Source organism: Melospiza melodia, chromosome 1 (genome assembly GCF_035770615.1).
Source record: "Melospiza melodia melodia isolate bMelMel2 chromosome 1, bMelMel2.pri, whole genome shotgun sequence".
NCBI classification, from domain to species: domain Eukaryota; kingdom Metazoa; phylum Chordata; class Aves; order Passeriformes; family Passerellidae; genus Melospiza; species Melospiza melodia.
This window is the reverse complement of record NC_086194.1, coordinates 131,627,139-131,645,337: the sequence shown is the minus strand read 5'-3', so window position 1 is coordinate 131,645,337 and position 18,199 is coordinate 131,627,139. Positions and strand designations below refer to the sequence as shown.

Below are 18,199 nucleotides of genomic sequence, written 5' to 3'. Positions count from 1 at the left end.
TTTTGCTGCTGCATTCCAGATTTCAGTACCCCAAAAAATTCAGATGCTTATCTAAACTAAACTTCCTGAGGGTGAGCTATCCCTAGCGCTGAGACGCTTTGAAGGTCGATATGCACTTGAGCAGGAGACAGCACCCAACCTGCCCTCAAAGCAGGGCCTACCTACAGAACTTCAGCTCTGTCTGCCTGGGTAAATTACCCAGTTAATTGTCTTGGCATTCATATTTACATTCCAAAAAAGGAAAAGCAGAGATGAGGTCAAATCACTACATTGTCCCATTAAAACCTTTGTTTTAGACAAATAGACTTCAAAAAATTTCTTTTGTTGTGTAAAATGGAACCATATGTACATAACTTTGTAGAGTGATTTTGATGTTAGGTTTATTAATATAATTTTGTTACTAAGCTGTTTACCATTTTAGGCTCCTAATAGCTATGAGGGCTTGTTAACAACACTGAAATCACAGGGAAGTATTTTCTTTTCCTTTGATTTGAAAATGAAAACAAAATTCTAAATGTGTTTATTTCCACGCTTTACATTGTGTGTAGCATCTACTTCCTTTAACATGAAAATTTTACGATCACGAAGCCTTTTCCTCAGCCAAATTATTATTGCAACAGTGTGAGACTACATTACTCAGCAGTGTTTAAAGAAAGTCTCAAGGTGAAATATTTCACTTTCTTCTTAAAGTAATAAGACTATTACTACAAAAAAGAAATAATTACAAAAATTACAGCGGTAACAACCCACCACATCTTAAATTGTCCTGTTTGGAGTTGGAGATGATTTTTTCCAGTTTCAATTTTGAAACGGAAAATTCTCCCACATAGCACAGCATAACCAAAAGCTTTTGCTGGCTTGTCTTTTGATTTGGAGAGACAGAATATAGCAGTTTCTGCCAGACTAACTGCTCAAAATCCCAACTAGTTTCTGAAAGTCTTCCTTTACTTTTTTTTCACAACTAAGGAGTCATTACCCATGGTTCTCCTGGACAACTGCTGGGCCATTTGTAGAATACAATGAGGAGCACTGGTAGGCAAAGTATCCATACAGCACCAGATTTTGGTACCCAGCAAACAATCTTTGCTAAGCAGAGACCAAAGCAATTCTAGAAACCTTCAGTGTCTATTTAATGCAGGGAGTAGCAAGTCCAACACATGAGTCAGGAAGGAGATGCACACACACACACACAGAACTTCACCGTCTCAGAAGTTGTACAATGTTAGTTACCTCAGCTCTGCTGTCCTGTCTTATGAAAAACAAGTAACTAGACTCTAAGTCCAACAAAAATTGCCATCTGGGTCGCAAATAAAGTTAAGGAGGAAGGTGGGGGAATACAAGGTAATATCAGCCTATGTACTCTCTGCTTACGATAAAGTACGTCAAGGATATTTAATTTTTTTCCCCCCATTTGACCTCCTAAATGGTTTAAATCTATTACATCTTGTCAGAAAGCAAGGTGAGGAACACAGAATGAGAGGTGAACCCAGTAATTAAATATGTTGAAAGGTTCCATGATAATTTAAAATCAATGCTTTATTTACCAGTGCAGTATCAAGACAGTCAAGAGGAAAGGAATGGGATAAGATAACCCAAGAACTTTATTGTACTTTCCCTCAAGTGTCAAGAATCAGCATTAGAGGGAAGGGAAAGGGAAGAGGGAGAGGGAGAGGGAGAGGGAGAGGGAAGGGAAGGGAAGGGAAGGGAAGGGAAGGGAAGGGAAGAGAAGAGAAGAGAAGAGAAGAGAAGAGAAGAGAAGAGAAGAGAAGAGAAGAGAAGAGAAGAGAAGAGAAGAGAAGAGAAGAGAAGAGAAGAGAAGAGAAGAGAAGAGAAGAGAAGAGAAGAGAAGAGAAGAGAAGAGAAGAGAAGAGAAGAGAAGAGAAGAGAAGAGAAGAGAAGAGAAGAGAAGAGAAGAGAAGAGAAGAGAGAAGAGAAATCCCATCAAAGCCTGGAACAGGTCTGTTAGGCTTTCAGCAGGTTAAAAGCCTGTCATAGTCCGGAGGTTTGCTCTTAGCGTGACTGCGACTGCAGGGAAGTTCTCTGATTCTCCCCTGGTAAGCTCAATTCAAAGCAAAGTTTGTAAACATCCCGGGGGAGTGGGCAGAAAACGACACCGCGTTTCAGAAACATTTACAAGTGTTTTGCAGAAATGAAACTTCACTGAAAGAGCTCGGTTTCGCTCTCCCGGGTGGAGGATGGGTGTCGGTGCACAAGCTCAGAGGCAGCCAGCGGGAGAAGCCTTGCGGGCAGCAGAGCTGTGCGAGCAGCGCCGTGCCCGCCTCCGGCGCATCCCCACATCCAGCACGGAGAGCGCACCGAGTCATTACAAGTTGTGCAGAAGCGATGGCGCACAAACCCGAGCAAATATCCCTGCTGCTGGCTCCTGTGTCACGGATGTGGAGCTTTGACGCCAGAGAAAGCTGCGGACTAATACGCGCTGCCGCTGTCTCGGTGAGATCAGCTTTTCCCGGGCTCCTGCTGACAACATTGCCACCTTCCGCAGCCGCCGGGAAGGGCACGGACCTGCGCCCGGGGGGCTCGGGCAGCATCCCACCGCCCCGGGAAGCGCCGGGGAGATGCTGCTCAGGAAGGCGCTTTCCCACCGCTGCCCTCTGTAGCCACCCCGGTAACTCAGGACAGTTTATTTTGGAAGCCTGCGACTGAACGGGTGCGGAGCCCGCAGAAGCGGCGCGGGGCAGCCGAGCGCACGCACGGGTGGGAAACGCGACCGAGGGAACGCGCTGTGCGCCACATCTGTTCGGTACATCCCGATGAATGCAGAGCCAGCCTGACTGCTCCTGTCACTTCCAAAACTGCTGAGGGGGCTGGGGAAAGTCAAAGCAGAAGTTAAAGGGAGGCAAATGTCGCTGTCTCCATGGCCGGAGCTGAGGGCATCTCAGTCCAGACTCCAGCCCTCACGCACTGGACTGCCGTCCTGCACAGTATCAGTAAAAGGGGCAACAAAACACATGTACAGCTACCCTGGCTTCTACATACTTATAATGTCAATATATGCATTTTATATAAGCTTGAACATGCGATGAGGTTATAATGTTAAAAGGCTGTATTTTGTCTTGCTAGCTTGCAGGAAGTATCTTCCTCCAAATCATCCACAGTTCACATATGGTTAATAAAACAGTAGCATTATGACAGCAGTTAAAACGCAACCAATAACAAATCAAATATATTAACCAATACATTTAGTGCACATTCTAAAAGGAAAATGGCTTTACTTAGACATAGCCAAAATACACCAATGGAGCTGTTAATGTGCGATAAGAAAGTACTTTCCAAGAAAAGCTTCCAAAAAATCAACATGGCAACCCAAGCAATACCTATATTAATTTAGAAAATGTGTGTTCAGAGTTTAATAAGAGGAGAAGGGCTTTGCCATACAAAATTATACATATTTCCAAATCTCAGAGCTCTTCTAGAAAGGCAGCCTTCAATATGTAAGGCTTTGCCAAAGAACAAGATTCATGATCAAAGGTAAAGAATCCCAACCAATTAACTGGAACACACAGGAAAATAATACTTTCATATGCAGTCTAATCTAAATATAAATAGACATAAAAGTTGCTCCCTACCCCCTCCAAAAAAGGTTTAATTTATATTTGGGTTGTGGAAATAACTTCTCCCCCTTGTTTTCTCCTCTAGCTGTGTTTATGGCAGTTTCAGGGTAACCAGTAAACCCAATAGGATTCCATTCCTTCCTAGGTAAGATCAGTCCTCAAAAATCAAGTAATTGCAGTTGTATCTGCACTGACCTACAACCAAAGGCAATTCTCAAGACTTAGGCAGACTATTCTAGAAGCTGATCATGTTGAAATTTGTTTTTAGAATGGGTTTGCTTTTGAGTATAGCAAGAAAACAGGTCTCTGCTATAAAGCAAGATTCAAAAGCAAACTCCTAGGGTCAAATATCTCCCAGCAAAATTAGACAATCACCTCATGCAGAACTTCTCAAGCTGTAAACCACAGGAGGCTGCAAAAAGACAGAAAATACTGGGCAACTTATTTGGTTTTGTGTGAGAGATGGGAGGTAAGAAATATTTGGGAATAAAATAAAGAACAATCCTATATTGTATAAAATGTATTTTCATTCAAATGTCTTAAAAAATAATTTAAGAATTGTTATTATACATATATACTGTAAATGTGAGCTTCTTCAAGCATATAAACCCTGTAAAATCCAGTGACAGTCCATATCAATAAAATTTATCTCTTCCTTAATCTGTACAATGCATAAAAAACTACCACCCCTATAAAATTAATATTTATGACAAGCTCAGTGAACCAGAAGACAAGCAGTAAGGCACAAGTGCCATGTACAAATCTCACATAGTTGCATTGCCCACGTTTCTCAAAAATGAACCTCAGCTTGGAGGAGAAACTTGGTTTTGGGAAACACAACAGACAGACATGCTGTGCCATGCTGGGAAGACAGATGAAAACACAAATAAAATCAATATAATTTATGGTTTTATACTGACTCTTAAGTGTTCTCAAGTTCGGTGCTTTCAGTGTGTGCATGCAGCACTGTAAATATTCTGCCAGGTTTTTTTTTGGGGAGTAGTTATGATCCTCAGTGTCTGTCCCAACAATACCTCAGAGCACCTCAGGATATTTCTTCATAGCCTCAGTTCACATTACAAGGGATTAGCTGGAGATGCTGACAGACTTGGGTTTGCACTAACAGCAGAGTCAAGGTGGACACGCAGTCCTGGTTTTTATGACAGCCAAGGACCTTGGACTGACTATGGACAATGACTGCCAGGAAGACCATGCAGAAGTGCATTATCGTGATCTGCTCAACAGCAAACATGTGCTGCTTACAGGAAAAAAGAAAAATAAATACAAGACTTAGAAAAAGGGAAGATAACGATCAAAACAAAAAACATCCCCAGAAATGTTCACTAGGCTTCTTTATTTTTAACTCTTTAACTCTTTTACCGAGAAGAGAGAAAACAGGTAATGTTTCAGAAGTCCAAAGAGGTTAAAGAAACTAAAAAACCAGCAAAACAAACTAAAAACCCCCATACACACAACCACCCCCCCACCCCCCTTCCCACATACTGCCAAGTAATGATTTTTTTTTTTTTGGCGCCACATCAGTGATTTGGCTTTCCACACACAAATCCCCAAAGGTAAAATCAGTGGTTGTACAGGACTTCTAATGCTCTAAATATTGTTCTGAAACTTCTGATTGGAGAAACTTGGTGTTCCAGAAGGCTGTACTGGGGCAGTAACTAGAGGAGTAATTTTTCAGGACATATCAGGACACTGTCAAAGAAGCCTACCAGTCAGGGAGAAGTAGTACATTGCAATCTGCACAGTGAATGTTGACTTAGAAGACTGATAGGAAGAGAAGCTTCATCAAACACACAAAAGGCTACACTGGATGTTTCACAGCTGAACTGTTTCATATACCAAAGTACAGTTTTCTGCCAATAATACATAAAACTACAGGTATTTTTCCCACTAGCTTTTACTGAAAGAGAAGTAATCTGCCCGGAAGAAGTAACAGTAAAATTTGTTCTCCCCCTTGCCCTCCCATGCTCCCGCCCCCCAGGATAGCTGAGATGTTTTAAATACTGTATTTTGGGTAGCAACATTCCAAATCTTTCAAATATCTGAAAGCCACATTCCCCTTTTGAAATACTTGGGGCTTTAATTACTATTTCTGCTAGGACTACAGTAATTAACTGTTGCTTACCTACACTTAAATATGACATTCAGGAGGAGGAATCTGACAAAGCATACCTTGATATTGTAGGGAATGACCACACAGCATAATTTGGCAAACTCACGCTTTATCCATCTCTTTACCCACGCATTTTGCCCACGGACAAAAGCATCCTTAGCATGAAAATCCAGCGTATATCCAGAAAATACTCAGCTTATTCAAGCCCCAACCTAACTGCACACAGAACTGCATGGAAAAATCATACTCCAAATACATATCTACCATTATAGTAGCAAATCACACCTGATAAATAAAGACAATGACACTTATCTTGGAAACTGCCTCTCCACAGTGAGCTACGGAAATACATGTTATTTTATGAAGTGAAGGTGCTGAACAGCAATCCAACAAGCAGAAACCATAAATTTTCAAAATGTTAATTTTTTAAAGAAAAGATTACCCAATTACTGATAATCTTGAATATTCAAAGAAACCCATTCACAAAGTCAAAACTTGCTCTTCAGTGGTTAAACTACTGAAGGAATTTTGGCACATAGTCTTTTTACAAATTAAGTATTGTTTTACACGTCCCAAATCTGTTAGTCATAAACATTAGCAGAGGAATACAAATCACAACTTTTTAATAACCCTGCAGTAATTCTGAACTTGTTCATCTGAACTTATTTAGCTTGTTTTTCCTTCATGACTGGATAAAGCAGACTGCAGTGCCAGGTCTTGGCTCCACCAGTTGCTCATTAAACAAGATCTGGAATTTAGCATTGGATTGAATACACATGGGAACTCATGTGAAGCTGCTCGTATATCAATGATAGCTCCGTTGCTAACACAGAGTTTATCCAAGACCGTACATTTTTCGTTGACTTGAACAAAGCTGTTCACCATCCTCTGGTTTTGACGTCAGTGGACAACTACCCACTAACAGTATCTGTCACTACAAAATGCTTGGAATTTCCTCACTTATAAAAGCTGGAAAGTTTCAAGTACAGACTTTTCATTAAAAAACAAAACAAAACAAAACTTTATTAGATTTTTCAGGATAAGATTATTTCGTGAATATTAGGAGAAAACATTTTTATTCTCACTGAATATTTTTCCAGTAATTTTTCGGATATAAACAACATCACTGACTGTAAGGAATGGATGTTTAAAAACAATTTTCCTATTCTGTTGCTAAAAGCTGTGGACTCAGATGTATGCTAATTCCTCAACATGGAAGCACCACAGTGAGGTGATTCATATTTTTCCCATCAACTGGACACCACAGTTATTCCAGTAGGATCTAAGCTGGACGGTATCTATAATTTAGGAAAAATGTAGAAAAACACACCCCACGCATAAAGCAGGCTGTTCACATCCCCTGCCTCTTTTCTACAACTCCTTTATTCTTACAAGCCCATGTTGGAAAAAGCCATTGTGATGGAGACTCCCTCCAGAGAACAACAAGCAGTGCTCCTTTCGGGTGTGTGAGGCGGGAGCACAACGCCTGACTGGATGTGCCCAGTTCAGACACACATCTGGTCAGGGAGGCCAGAGGTATTCTACCCCCATGGAGGCTTCTGTGGCAGCAACAACGCATTTCAACCTTGATCTGAAAGCCAAGCTGCTGCTTTGCAAACACACCGCTCGCTTCTGACCCCTCTGATTTGGCCAAAAGCAAACAAATGGATCAACAAACCCCCGCGCCTCATTGGTACAGTGCAGTGGAAATTCCCCTTTTCAGCATGGCCAGATACCATCAGCTATTAATCCAGAGACAGGCAGTCGTGTTTAAAAATCCAGTTTCAATCTTCTACACAACTCTGTATCTACTGTCTTGAGGCTCCCGTCCTCCTGTGTTTCCATTCTTTTCTCCATGGAAACCCCTTTTATAGAGAGCAGGTTTTTCATCTTTGTTTTTCAGGGTGCTCACATTTTCTATGTGGCATTTGTATAATGTGTCTATCCATGCCACACTTGTAAAAATAAGCATGTCTGTCTCACTGTAAAAATGTGATCGTGTTACTGTGTTTATTACACACAGCCCACATCCGAAATACCAGATATCTGTTGCTTCAGGTGGTTGTGGCAGATCACAGAAATGACATCAACGACTTTTTCTCCTCTTGGAATCAAAGCTGTGCAATTTTGCATTTTTCCAATTATGTCATCCACCTATGAAGGAACACCACTATTCACTAATTAGATTACTAAGAAATTGTGTTGTTTTGATTTTCTACATGCCAAGTAAACAAACTCATATAATATTGATTCATCTCTTCACTACTAGAGATATCAAATAGCATATACCTAAGCAGCTATACAGATAAAATTTTCTCCCTTTCCATGAGAGGATGGACAAAAGAAAAATAATTTTTTTTAAAGAAAAAAGGAGAAAAATCCTAAGGTCTATTCTGTCAAGAAAAGACAAAGCAAAAGAAACACAGAAGAAATTATATTAAAAGCTTGCTAGGGACCACTTTCAGTTCATAGAAAGTAAGTGTATTTTTGTTCTCAAAAGACAAAACACCTCTTCTGAAGTGATTGCACTAGGAAAAGTATATCTTAGCAAAACAAAAAGTAAATTCTTGCAAAAAAAACCTGCTGCTGCTTCAGCTGCTTCTGAAAGAAACTTCAATTTTCACAACTGCATGATCTCTGAGAAGCAATTCCAAGCAGATGATACGATCTGATCTTTGGCTCCAAGGCCATTCCCATATGTACTTTAGAAATAGTGCCCACACTGGCTTTACAGCTCTGAAGTTTTGTAGAATTTTATCTTCTGAGTGAGCCTCATCCCTCTTATCAGGTTCTCCCACTCTGCCATTGTTACATTCTTTCTTTGAAGATGTTAAGGCAGAGCCAACATCTTTCCAGTGAGGGGGATCTGACTGGGGATCTCCCCCCCTCCCCCTTTTCCATCCGTTTGAGTATTTATATGTGTATATATAAAGTGCCCAGGTTTCATGAGAGGAAGATGGCGAACATTGATCAGTTGGACAAAACTGATCTATCAAGCATTCAGAGAAGCTGCCTCTCTGTGGAATAACCAGAGAAACTGAATGTATGTAAAAGATGTTCTATACGTGTCTTTCCTTAATTTGAGAAAATTTAGAAGGATAGAGATGCTTTCTTTACAGAGCAGCAGGAGATCATTTCTGCATTTCATTAACATGTGAAGCCTAGATCCTGCTTTCACATGACCTTTCTAGTGATAGGTACTCTGTAAATGTTCTTAAATGCTTCCCTTGCTTGATGAGAGTGATTAAAAAAAATAAAACTTCATCAAATGGAAGCCAAATGCTCTTTAACACAAGCCATGCTAGCTCAAAACACCTATTTCATGTGAGCTCCCTGTGTTGCTCCTGTTGTTTCTCACCCAGATGACATAAGACAGTGTTAGGTAAGACAATGCAAAAATCACAGTAACATACTCATTTATCATAAATGCTGCTGTTGAGTCAACAACACAGCCTACAGCATGCCCAGGATAATTCTAAAGTAGAATACTACCTGAATCCACAAAACCAGATTGCTTCTTGCACATGAATTTCTTCAGAGCTTGCCTGCACATTTCTACAGCAACTTCCACCACTGGCCTACATTAAAGGACTTAAGATACAAGATTTCATCCCTGTACATCAGCTGATCTGTAGCAATGTTTTGTATGAGTTGTTCTTCTTGGTAGTAAATAATTCAAAGTCTTTTAAAACTCCTTCACTGAGGAGAGACTGAATTTAGCGTTATGCAAACAGAAATGAGAAGTCCACATTAAACACTTTCTCCAGGCACTGGAACACTCAAAGTTGAGTAATTATGACTCCCCGTGGTTTCACAGGTTAAGAGAAACTAAAGAACAACTTTGAAGTTGCTTGTTGATGTCACAGATTTAAGTGTTTTATGTACTTGCCATACCAAGTTCCTAAAATAAACTGTCTCAGAGAAGTTGCATAGGGAATAACGGCTATCCAGCCAAGGATCTCGTTTTCTGCAGAGTTTTCAGGCAGTGTAAGAACAGAACAGGGTGGTTATCCCCTTCATATTGCCCCTGCCCCCAGTGACTAGCACCAGATGAACCTCCTGAACTAGAGGCTTCATGCCAGACTTTCAGATTAAATAGGTATGGATCGACCTCTGAGCCTGTCCAAATCAAACGTGATCTGTGGTTTATACTGCTATTGCCAAGAACTCTATTAATATCACATACTTCTAGTAGTTTTACTTCAGAAATACATGAAAAACATTTCAAAGTTGTTAAACTTACTGGCAAGGGAAAGAATTCTAATCAGCACCATTTCCTTCAGGTCAGTTTATCTTGAATATTAACTAGTAGGCATATCTATGAGCAGAAGACAGGAGTATCTAAAGCAAACAGTCCATCCCCAAGGCTTGCAGCATCAGCAGTCAAATGAATCCTGGAATCTCTAAAAATACCAACTCTCATTACTTTCTGTCAGGTATGGTAAATTATTTCTATAATTTTTACAATGAAACAAACAGAAAGAAACGCCAGGTACGTTGAAGCCATAAAATCACCACCAACGGCAGTGTGGAAGCCTTTGTTTCCACTCTCTCGTGTCTTTGCAGGCAATCTTTACTTTTTGCTGGTTATGTATTTCTGCAAAGCGAATAAAGACTTAGAAATCAATTTAATTAAACTCAGTAATAAACTTTTTTCTTTTCCAGGTGTTAAAAACACTTAATGATTCAGATTTAGTTTGTGAAAAATTATGAGGTGTTCATTTAAAATCTCAATCCAAGAAGTTGCTCAGGTACTGCAAAGAAAACCAAAGGCAAGCCTACACAGGCAGGGGCAGGCAGGGCTGAGTTCTTTTGCCTGTTTTGTTCCCGGCTGGCCAGACAGAAACCAGCTCCAGCCCAAAACACACAATCATTTTCATGTGATGTGTCCAAGCTAATAGGCCTTATTTAGATACAACACTGCAATAATACTTCCACACAGCCACAAGATCAGAGCAGGCTCCTGTCAGATGTCTCAGTGGCCAGGCAGCTGAGCTCTGTCCTGCACCACACAAGGTTTGAAAGCTTTTATTGGTTTGTGGGGGTTGCTTTCCCTATAGCAAGTGACAATTCTCACATCAAATCCCCTGCTTTCAAGATTGTAAATATGTACCTTAAGACACTGGACCCAAAGAAATTAATATCTAGTTACAAAGAAATCTGGGTTCAGTCCTGGTAATTCTTGTCCTGACACAAAGCTCCTCTGAAATTCAGTGGGACCATTCTCACGAGCAATGTCTGGTGGTAAGATTTTTACAACCAGCTCCCTGTCAATATTTTATTTTTGAAATTAAATTGCTTTTACTGTAGTGCTGAGTTTCAAGGGATTCTGCATGGAAACAAATACCAACAAGCATATCAGCACTTCTCTAAACACTGCTTCCTGAAGTACTTAATGCAAGTCTACTGCTGGAGATTTCTCACATACCAGGTTATGCACTGAGTTCACATACAAGTACAGTTACAAAAGCAAAGTCTAATTTTACAAAGGCTCCAAAATTAAATGTTCAATTTTTGACATGAATAACCACCTCTAGGAGCCAGCAGACTGTGTGTCTACATCTTACTTACTTGGTCACCTGGTTAGAGGGCAAAAAGCAAAGTCAGAATGTAATTCTGGAATTTTATTTTAAAGGTAATGGGAAATTTTTCTCTCAGGACACAACAGCACCAGAAGCAGGCCACTTACAAAACACCCCATCTCATCCCACTCTGTCCTGCCATACAACTGTCTCAAAATACAAGATAACAATGTGCAGTGTACTATGTATCCCAAAACAACATAGGTAGTTCAAGGATTGCCTCCTCTTGCATCTACTTTTTTTTTTGTGTCTCTTTTGCTTCTGACTGATTTTAATAAGATACATAAGATGTTAATAAGATATATAAATATGCTTATTTCACCATGTCAGGATTAGATTTAGTTAATTTGTTTTTTCACTAGTCACACATTCGAATTGACAGACAAGCGTTTTAACAGAAACAGCATTTGTTTTTAACAGAAGTACAAATTCAATGCAGAGTAACAAGAACTAGACTTCAGCATTCAGACTTCTCAAGTAAGAGTTTAAGAGAATAGAAGCTTGGAACTGTGATAGAGGAAACTTCCACTAAGCATACAAGTCCAATTTTCAATTAATGTAAACTGAAAGTGCCAAATTATAATCTAAAACAAAAACATCCCTCATTCTCTCCCCTCCCTGCCTCCAGCATTTTAACAGTATCCAGCCCAACTTTTTTTGAAGTTGGTTGAGTAAACAGACAACTGACATTAAGATAATTTCAAAAAGAGAGAGAACAGGACTAGAGATGAGGTTTAATGCAGTTTTGCTACAATTAACTGATGTATTTATGAAGTGCCTTGACAGACGTATAGGTAAGGAAAGCAGATGTATCCTCTGTCCAAACATTACGGTTTCATGAAATGCCCTTTTCCCTACATGAAAAGCACATCCTACTAAAGATATATATATTTTTTTTAAAAAAAGCAAATAAAAGGCAGAGTTTCTAGGAAGACAGACAGCGAGCTATGAAGCTTCCTAAAGAAATCTCAGCTTACATGCATACAGGAATGAGTTTTGTGTCCAGAATGTCTTAAAATTTAAACAAATGAGAAGAGTAGACCAGTACAGTTGCAGATGTCTGTAGTCTGGAAAGGATCAGATCAGTGCAGATTTACATCTTCCCAGAGCAGACATGAAACAAGCTGCAGCAGTCCGAGACTTACACAAGCTAAGCATTCTACAGGAACAGGTCAGGAGAAGAGAAAAGAAGGAAACAAAGAGAAAAGTTGAATCACGCCCTACTTAAAACAGTTTTTCTGGTACAAAAATCTTCATGTAGGTTAAGGTCTACACAGAAGGATACAGCTGCATAAATGCCAAACCTCGTGGTTTAAAAACGACAGAGGAAACCTGAAGAGAAAAACGGAACTAAGTTTGTAGGAGAGAGAAACAAGAAGAAAACAGGAAAACAAAGCCAAATGTAAAGCATGAAAAAAAGCTTCTGAAGGAAAAGATAAATGAGAAGAAAACAGGGCAGTGAATCAGAATCATATCAGACTAGGACTTAATTAATATTGAACTTCATTTTCCCTTGGCTACCGATCTATTTACATCTAAACAATCACTAGTTGTATCTGTAGCCATAAAAAACGCCAAATAAAATATCTTCCCTTAGTTTTTGAATTGCATCCAAAAAGAGTTAAAAACATTTCAGAAGCAAAAGACTACAAATTGGGGAACTCAGAAAAGATTTGCAGCTATCAATGAAGATAAAAACCAGATACAGACCTTTGCAAAACAGGAAAAAGTATTTTGCAAAAGGATATGGTCAAACACGAGAGGCAGCTGGAGGCTAAAACTCAGGTAATGAATGCTGAAATACATAAGAAAAGTATTTCCTCTTTTATAATTTAGGGTGGAGGGCAGTGAAGAGAGAAGTAATGTTCCCACTTCAAAGTTCCCCTAAATTTTTATGAAAGGTAGTTCTTCCATCCTCCAGCTACTACCAACCAGCTGCCTTACTAGAAATCTCATCATTTTTTGTTACCCTCAAAATTCAGGTAAATAATCCAACTCAGAAAATAATCACAAGCATACATCAAACATTTTGAAGAATTACAGAAAGGGTTGTGCTGAAGAGGAACTCAGGGAACTGAAGACTGAATGCTATACAGTTAATAGAGACTTTTCCACTGAAATATTATACCCATGCTCCCAACAACAGATGAGCATTCCTGAAGTACTTTGCTCCCAGAAAGTATGCACTTTATTGGCCTTATCATTGATAAGACATTGCTCAGGCCTTCCTAGTGCTCTAAACATGAAAATATTAAGCGAAAACACAACTGAAGCCCTGAGCAACACTAGAGGCATCATGATACACATTTAGTTGTTATCTGAGCTGTCTTGAAGGTATCTGTCAAAGTCTCCCAGGCTGCCAGAGACAGAATGACCACAAGAATGCCCTGTTCTCCCGTTACCCCCCAAGGTTTTTCCTACAGCAGTGCAGCCAGCACACCAACAACTCCACTTTGTTCTGCAGTGCTACAGCAAGTGTGGCCACTTCTCCTTACTCACCATGGGGGATAGATGTGGATGACATCCCGTGGTCTGCTCTTCAGGTGAGCTGCTGTCTCCCTTGTGAAGAGGACTTTGAGCACCGGCTCCTCTGCATTGACGACAGCATCCTCGGGCGAAAGCGCAGCAGGAGACTGTTCCAGCTGCTGGCAGATGGCAACTTGTATCGTGCACTCCTCAAATATTTCCAAGATCCTCACAATTAAAACACCAGATTTATCTGAAAAGAAAGTGAAAATGAAAAATAAAAATGCAAAGTCTGGATGAGGAGAAAGAAAGAAGTTCTGGCACTCTAAAGATGTGCATCCCTCTGTGCTCTGCACATCTGTCTGACCATGATAAATCCATGTATGAGTAGAATACACAGCCTTATCAAAAGACCTACATTAAGCTTTTGCAGTAATTTTTGTTTATTCTATAGGTACTATTAATTGTAAAGAAAAAAATCCCACCTGCACTGCTTCCAAGTATCAATGAATTCAGAAACTCCTTACAAGAAGCCCTCTCCCACCACACCTCAACTTTTAAATCTTGCAACTCATTGACTTTGTTCAGTCTTTTTTATTAGATACTGCAAAAAATGCATTTATTTAAAAACAGAATAATCAAACACTGTGTTAAAAGTGAAGTTGTATTTGCCCTCCTTGACCTTTCTCAAAGCAGCAGCTGTCAGGAACCAAATTAGAAGAATACAAAGCATCTAAAAGCTGATGATTCACACTGAGGGACAAATGTGGAGAAAGAAGGAGTAAGATGCACTGCCTAAAAATAATTATTGCAAAACTGATCATCCATTTTATCAGTAGGCAGTCAGGGTAGTCAGAAGGCTCTGTTGTTTTAAAGCAACATGAACAGATACAAGCATCTACACAGATCAATTCTTAGCACTTGCATCTCTGCTGAACAAGAAACAACTTTGCACTGAAATGAAATTACCCCTGGGTCCTTTGCACTCTGCACAGGGCACCAGCTACTCAGACAGACCTTGGTCTGAGCTGTAAGAAAATGCAAGATTTATTCTCATTCTCACCTAGCCTTACTCAGATCTGCACTCTGGTCACTGAGAGGAGAAATGCTGTTTCCCTGCCGAATGCTGCAAGCATTTAGTGGGGCAGAAAAGGGTCCCAGAGGACAAGGGCTGCAGAGCCCCAGTTCTACCCTTTTTTGATTTACAAGTTGCATTGGGAAAAACACAATATCCCAAGAAAAACAGCTGATATAAATTATTGTCTTCCCACAGCAAAGAAGAAACAGGGGAGGAACAGTGAATGTGATACTGGAACTTAACAGCAGAACTGTACTAGTTATTTGTTTGTTTATTTTAAGGCTCATTTCACAACTGTGAATGTTTTTCCTCTGGAAAATAAATCAAAATATTTTAGTTTGAGTTTATGAGAAACTTCAAAAAAAATTAACCCAACCCTCAAGAAACCCAAACCAAAGAAACTGGGCCCTAAAACCTTTCAAATTTATTCAATAAAGTTGAATTATACAAAAGTAAAATAAAAAAATTCTGTCCCTGTTTTTATTAAATTTCATACTGAAACTGAAATAAAGCAATTTGGAAATCTAAAACTAAATTGTTCTCAAAACCACTTTCATGTGAACCCATTCTTCATCACATGCAACATGCTTCTGCAAAGCATTCTGCTTCCCCTGAACTGGTATTTTCCAGCTCTATCAAGGGTTCCACCAGACAGTCAGACACAAAATGTACATAAGCCACTTCTGCCCAAGCCATTACAGCTTGACCCCCTTTCCCAGATCTGAGAAGCAGGAGAATGAACCCTTTCTGCCAAGTCCTGTGAAACTGACTGATGAAGAGAGATGGTTGTGCCTGCTGCTGCTCCTCACAGAAAGCCGTAATGCCACAGTGCCACTGCAGAGACTCTCTGCACTGAGATAATGTTTGCTTATGTGAAAATTCTGACAAGGGTGAGCACTGACTAGTTTTCTATGCCTGAAGGGAAGGGCTTAGAATATTCACACTTGAATTCTCTTTTGCCTGACTAGCTGCAGTTGTGGTCCTCTGTCAACCCCAAGTCATTTGGCACGCATAAGCAAATTCTGCTAACCACAAAAATTCTCATCCTTTTAAGTAACTAAGCATTTACCTCTTCCCTCTAGACATACAGCACAATTTGCATTTACATCCACTTTAAAAACCAAGTCGCAAAAAAAAAAAAAACAATCAGTCTCAATTTTCAAACGCACCAACAGCTTATTAAAAAAAAGTATTAAGACAGCTTGTGAGAGAGACTGCTCATCACTTCTGAAGCAAGCATTTCTTATGTGAAGAATTCTATGACAATTCTTACTGGCCAGCAGCTTATATGTTACTCATTTTATACAGCAGGTTGAAGACAATGACTGACAGCCTAACAATATTTTTCTTTTAAATACCTCTGACTGTACAACAGTTAAAAATACTAGGCAAATCAAGAACTGTATCTGTATGAAAGTTTTAAAAGACATTGGAGTAAAAAATATCCTACCACAACACTAGAGTCTTGCAAGTCTAAAGCTGGTGGAAACACTGGGAGCTGATTCTAAATGAAGCAGAATGCTTCTGCCCTAAAAGCATCTCAATTTCGACCAGTAGCCAAGTCTCACACTTGGCACACATGCACATTCTACAGAACCACAATCTATTTGTTTATTTAGATGCACAGAGATAGTTTAGTTTAATTACTCTGAAATTATTATTACTGCTGATGATAGTGTTCTCTTGAACAACATGGAAAAGCACTTTGGATTGCTGGCACGTGATGAAACACCAAATTTCAGAATGTAGCTTTGGTTTTAATACATTTGGCTCTTGTATTGTTATGTCAATCAAAAATAAATCAAACATATGTGGCTGCACACTGAAGGGCAAATTTGTGGGTGAGGAGACAGGCTGGATCACGGCAAATTCTACGGTTTCCAGAGTTTACTTGTTTGTTCATCCATGTGAAAAGCTCACTTTTGGGTTTTGCATTGTTCTCCTTCACCCTTGGATAACTTACATAAATTCCCACTTGCTTGCTGAAGTTATCTTTCACTTACTTGCATTCACAAAGCAGAATTAAAGCTCAAGAAATTCAGAAGTAGACATGTGCATGTTTCATGGCAATACCTAGTAATCTTAAATAAGGAATAATACCTTACAATTGCGTGCATTTTAAAAGGTGCAGTCAATAATGTGTTGCAATTGTGCCCATTCCTACACATTTCTTCATTTCCCATTCTGATGCCCAGAATACTCGTGGATTTCTTCAGGGTTAGCTTCTAGAAGAATTAATGAGCTAATTCAGCCAACTGCAAAGCCACTTCAGTTTACTTACTTCAAGGTAACCTTTATTCTCCCACTGAAAGACAAGTATACACTCTCACACTCGCTGGGAGTGAGCATACAGTTGCCGGGATGCATTTAGAAATCTTCCATGAAGCAGCAATCAGCAATTTGAGGACTGCTTAACAAAGCTCTTACAGAATCACAGATGACCTCAAGTTAAAAGGGACCCTTAAGGACCCTCAAGTCCAACTCCCTGCTCCTCACAGGATGATCTAACACTAAATCATACAACAAATGTTCCTTGAAATGAGAGCCTTGGTGCTGTGGGGAGCCTGTTCTAGTGATTGACCACACTTTCAGTGAAGGGCCTTCCCCAAATATTCAATCTGATTCCAGAGGCCTCTGCAAAGTGGAATGCTTGGGGGAGACAAAGATGGAAACCCAGATTAGCCTGCCCAGTGTGAGACACAGGTGCATTTCGCAGCCAAGCCCTGGGTGCTCTGAGCTCTGGTGACAGAGTGCTGCTGCAGCTCACTGGTCCTGGAACACAGCCTAACATGGACAGCTGCCCCTTCCAGCATCTCTCCACAGCCCTCACAGAGTCAGCTGGAAAGTCAGAGAAAACATCCACTGACACAAGGATAATTTGAAATATCTGGCCCCATGAGCAGAAACAGGGAGTTTATCCATCCCAGGGGCATGAAGTGTAATTCAATCACTGATACACAAGGCTTAAGGTGCCACAAAGAAAACCAGAAAGGCAGTGATAATCTAGCTGAGTATGAATTTTGCAGAGGTATTTGAGGTGTATAACATGTGCCCTCTAAAGAACACCATCTGAAAGGAGGGCATCAGCCACCAAGGCCTGTAACGCTCCCTCACTTCTCACAGAATTTTCCATAAGAAGAGAAATCTTCACAAAGGTATGCAGTAACATGCTGGCTACTACTGAATCCACATATTGGTCACAGAAAGGACAGTGTACAAGAAAAATCAGGTACCAGTTAGGAGCTAGATTAGTTACATCACCTTTTGTGGAACACCACTGTGATAAATGCCACCCTCTGAAAAGCAACCGACAGAAACCATTGCTAGATGGACCATGAGCAAACAAATAAGTTCCTTCACACTTTGCAAG

The 18,199-nt window shown here is 40.0% G+C and overlaps 1 protein-coding gene across 3 annotated transcripts in view; it reads right to left on the bottom strand.

The window, feature by feature from the left end:
• Positions 1-18,199, bottom strand: part of SPIDR (scaffold protein involved in DNA repair) — a 194,427-nt gene that overhangs the window by 106,452 nt on the left and 69,776 nt on the right. For all 3 annotated transcript variants that reach the window (XR_010029464.1, XM_063168463.1, XM_063168472.1), the window contains exon 8: positions 13,785-14,004. Coding sequence is in view for 2 of the 3 variants with exons in the window: in XM_063168463.1 (XP_063024533.1) it covers positions 13,785-14,004 (220 nt within the window). In the remaining variant the exon portion in view is untranslated. The remainder of the gene's footprint in view (positions 1-13,784; positions 14,005-18,199) is intronic.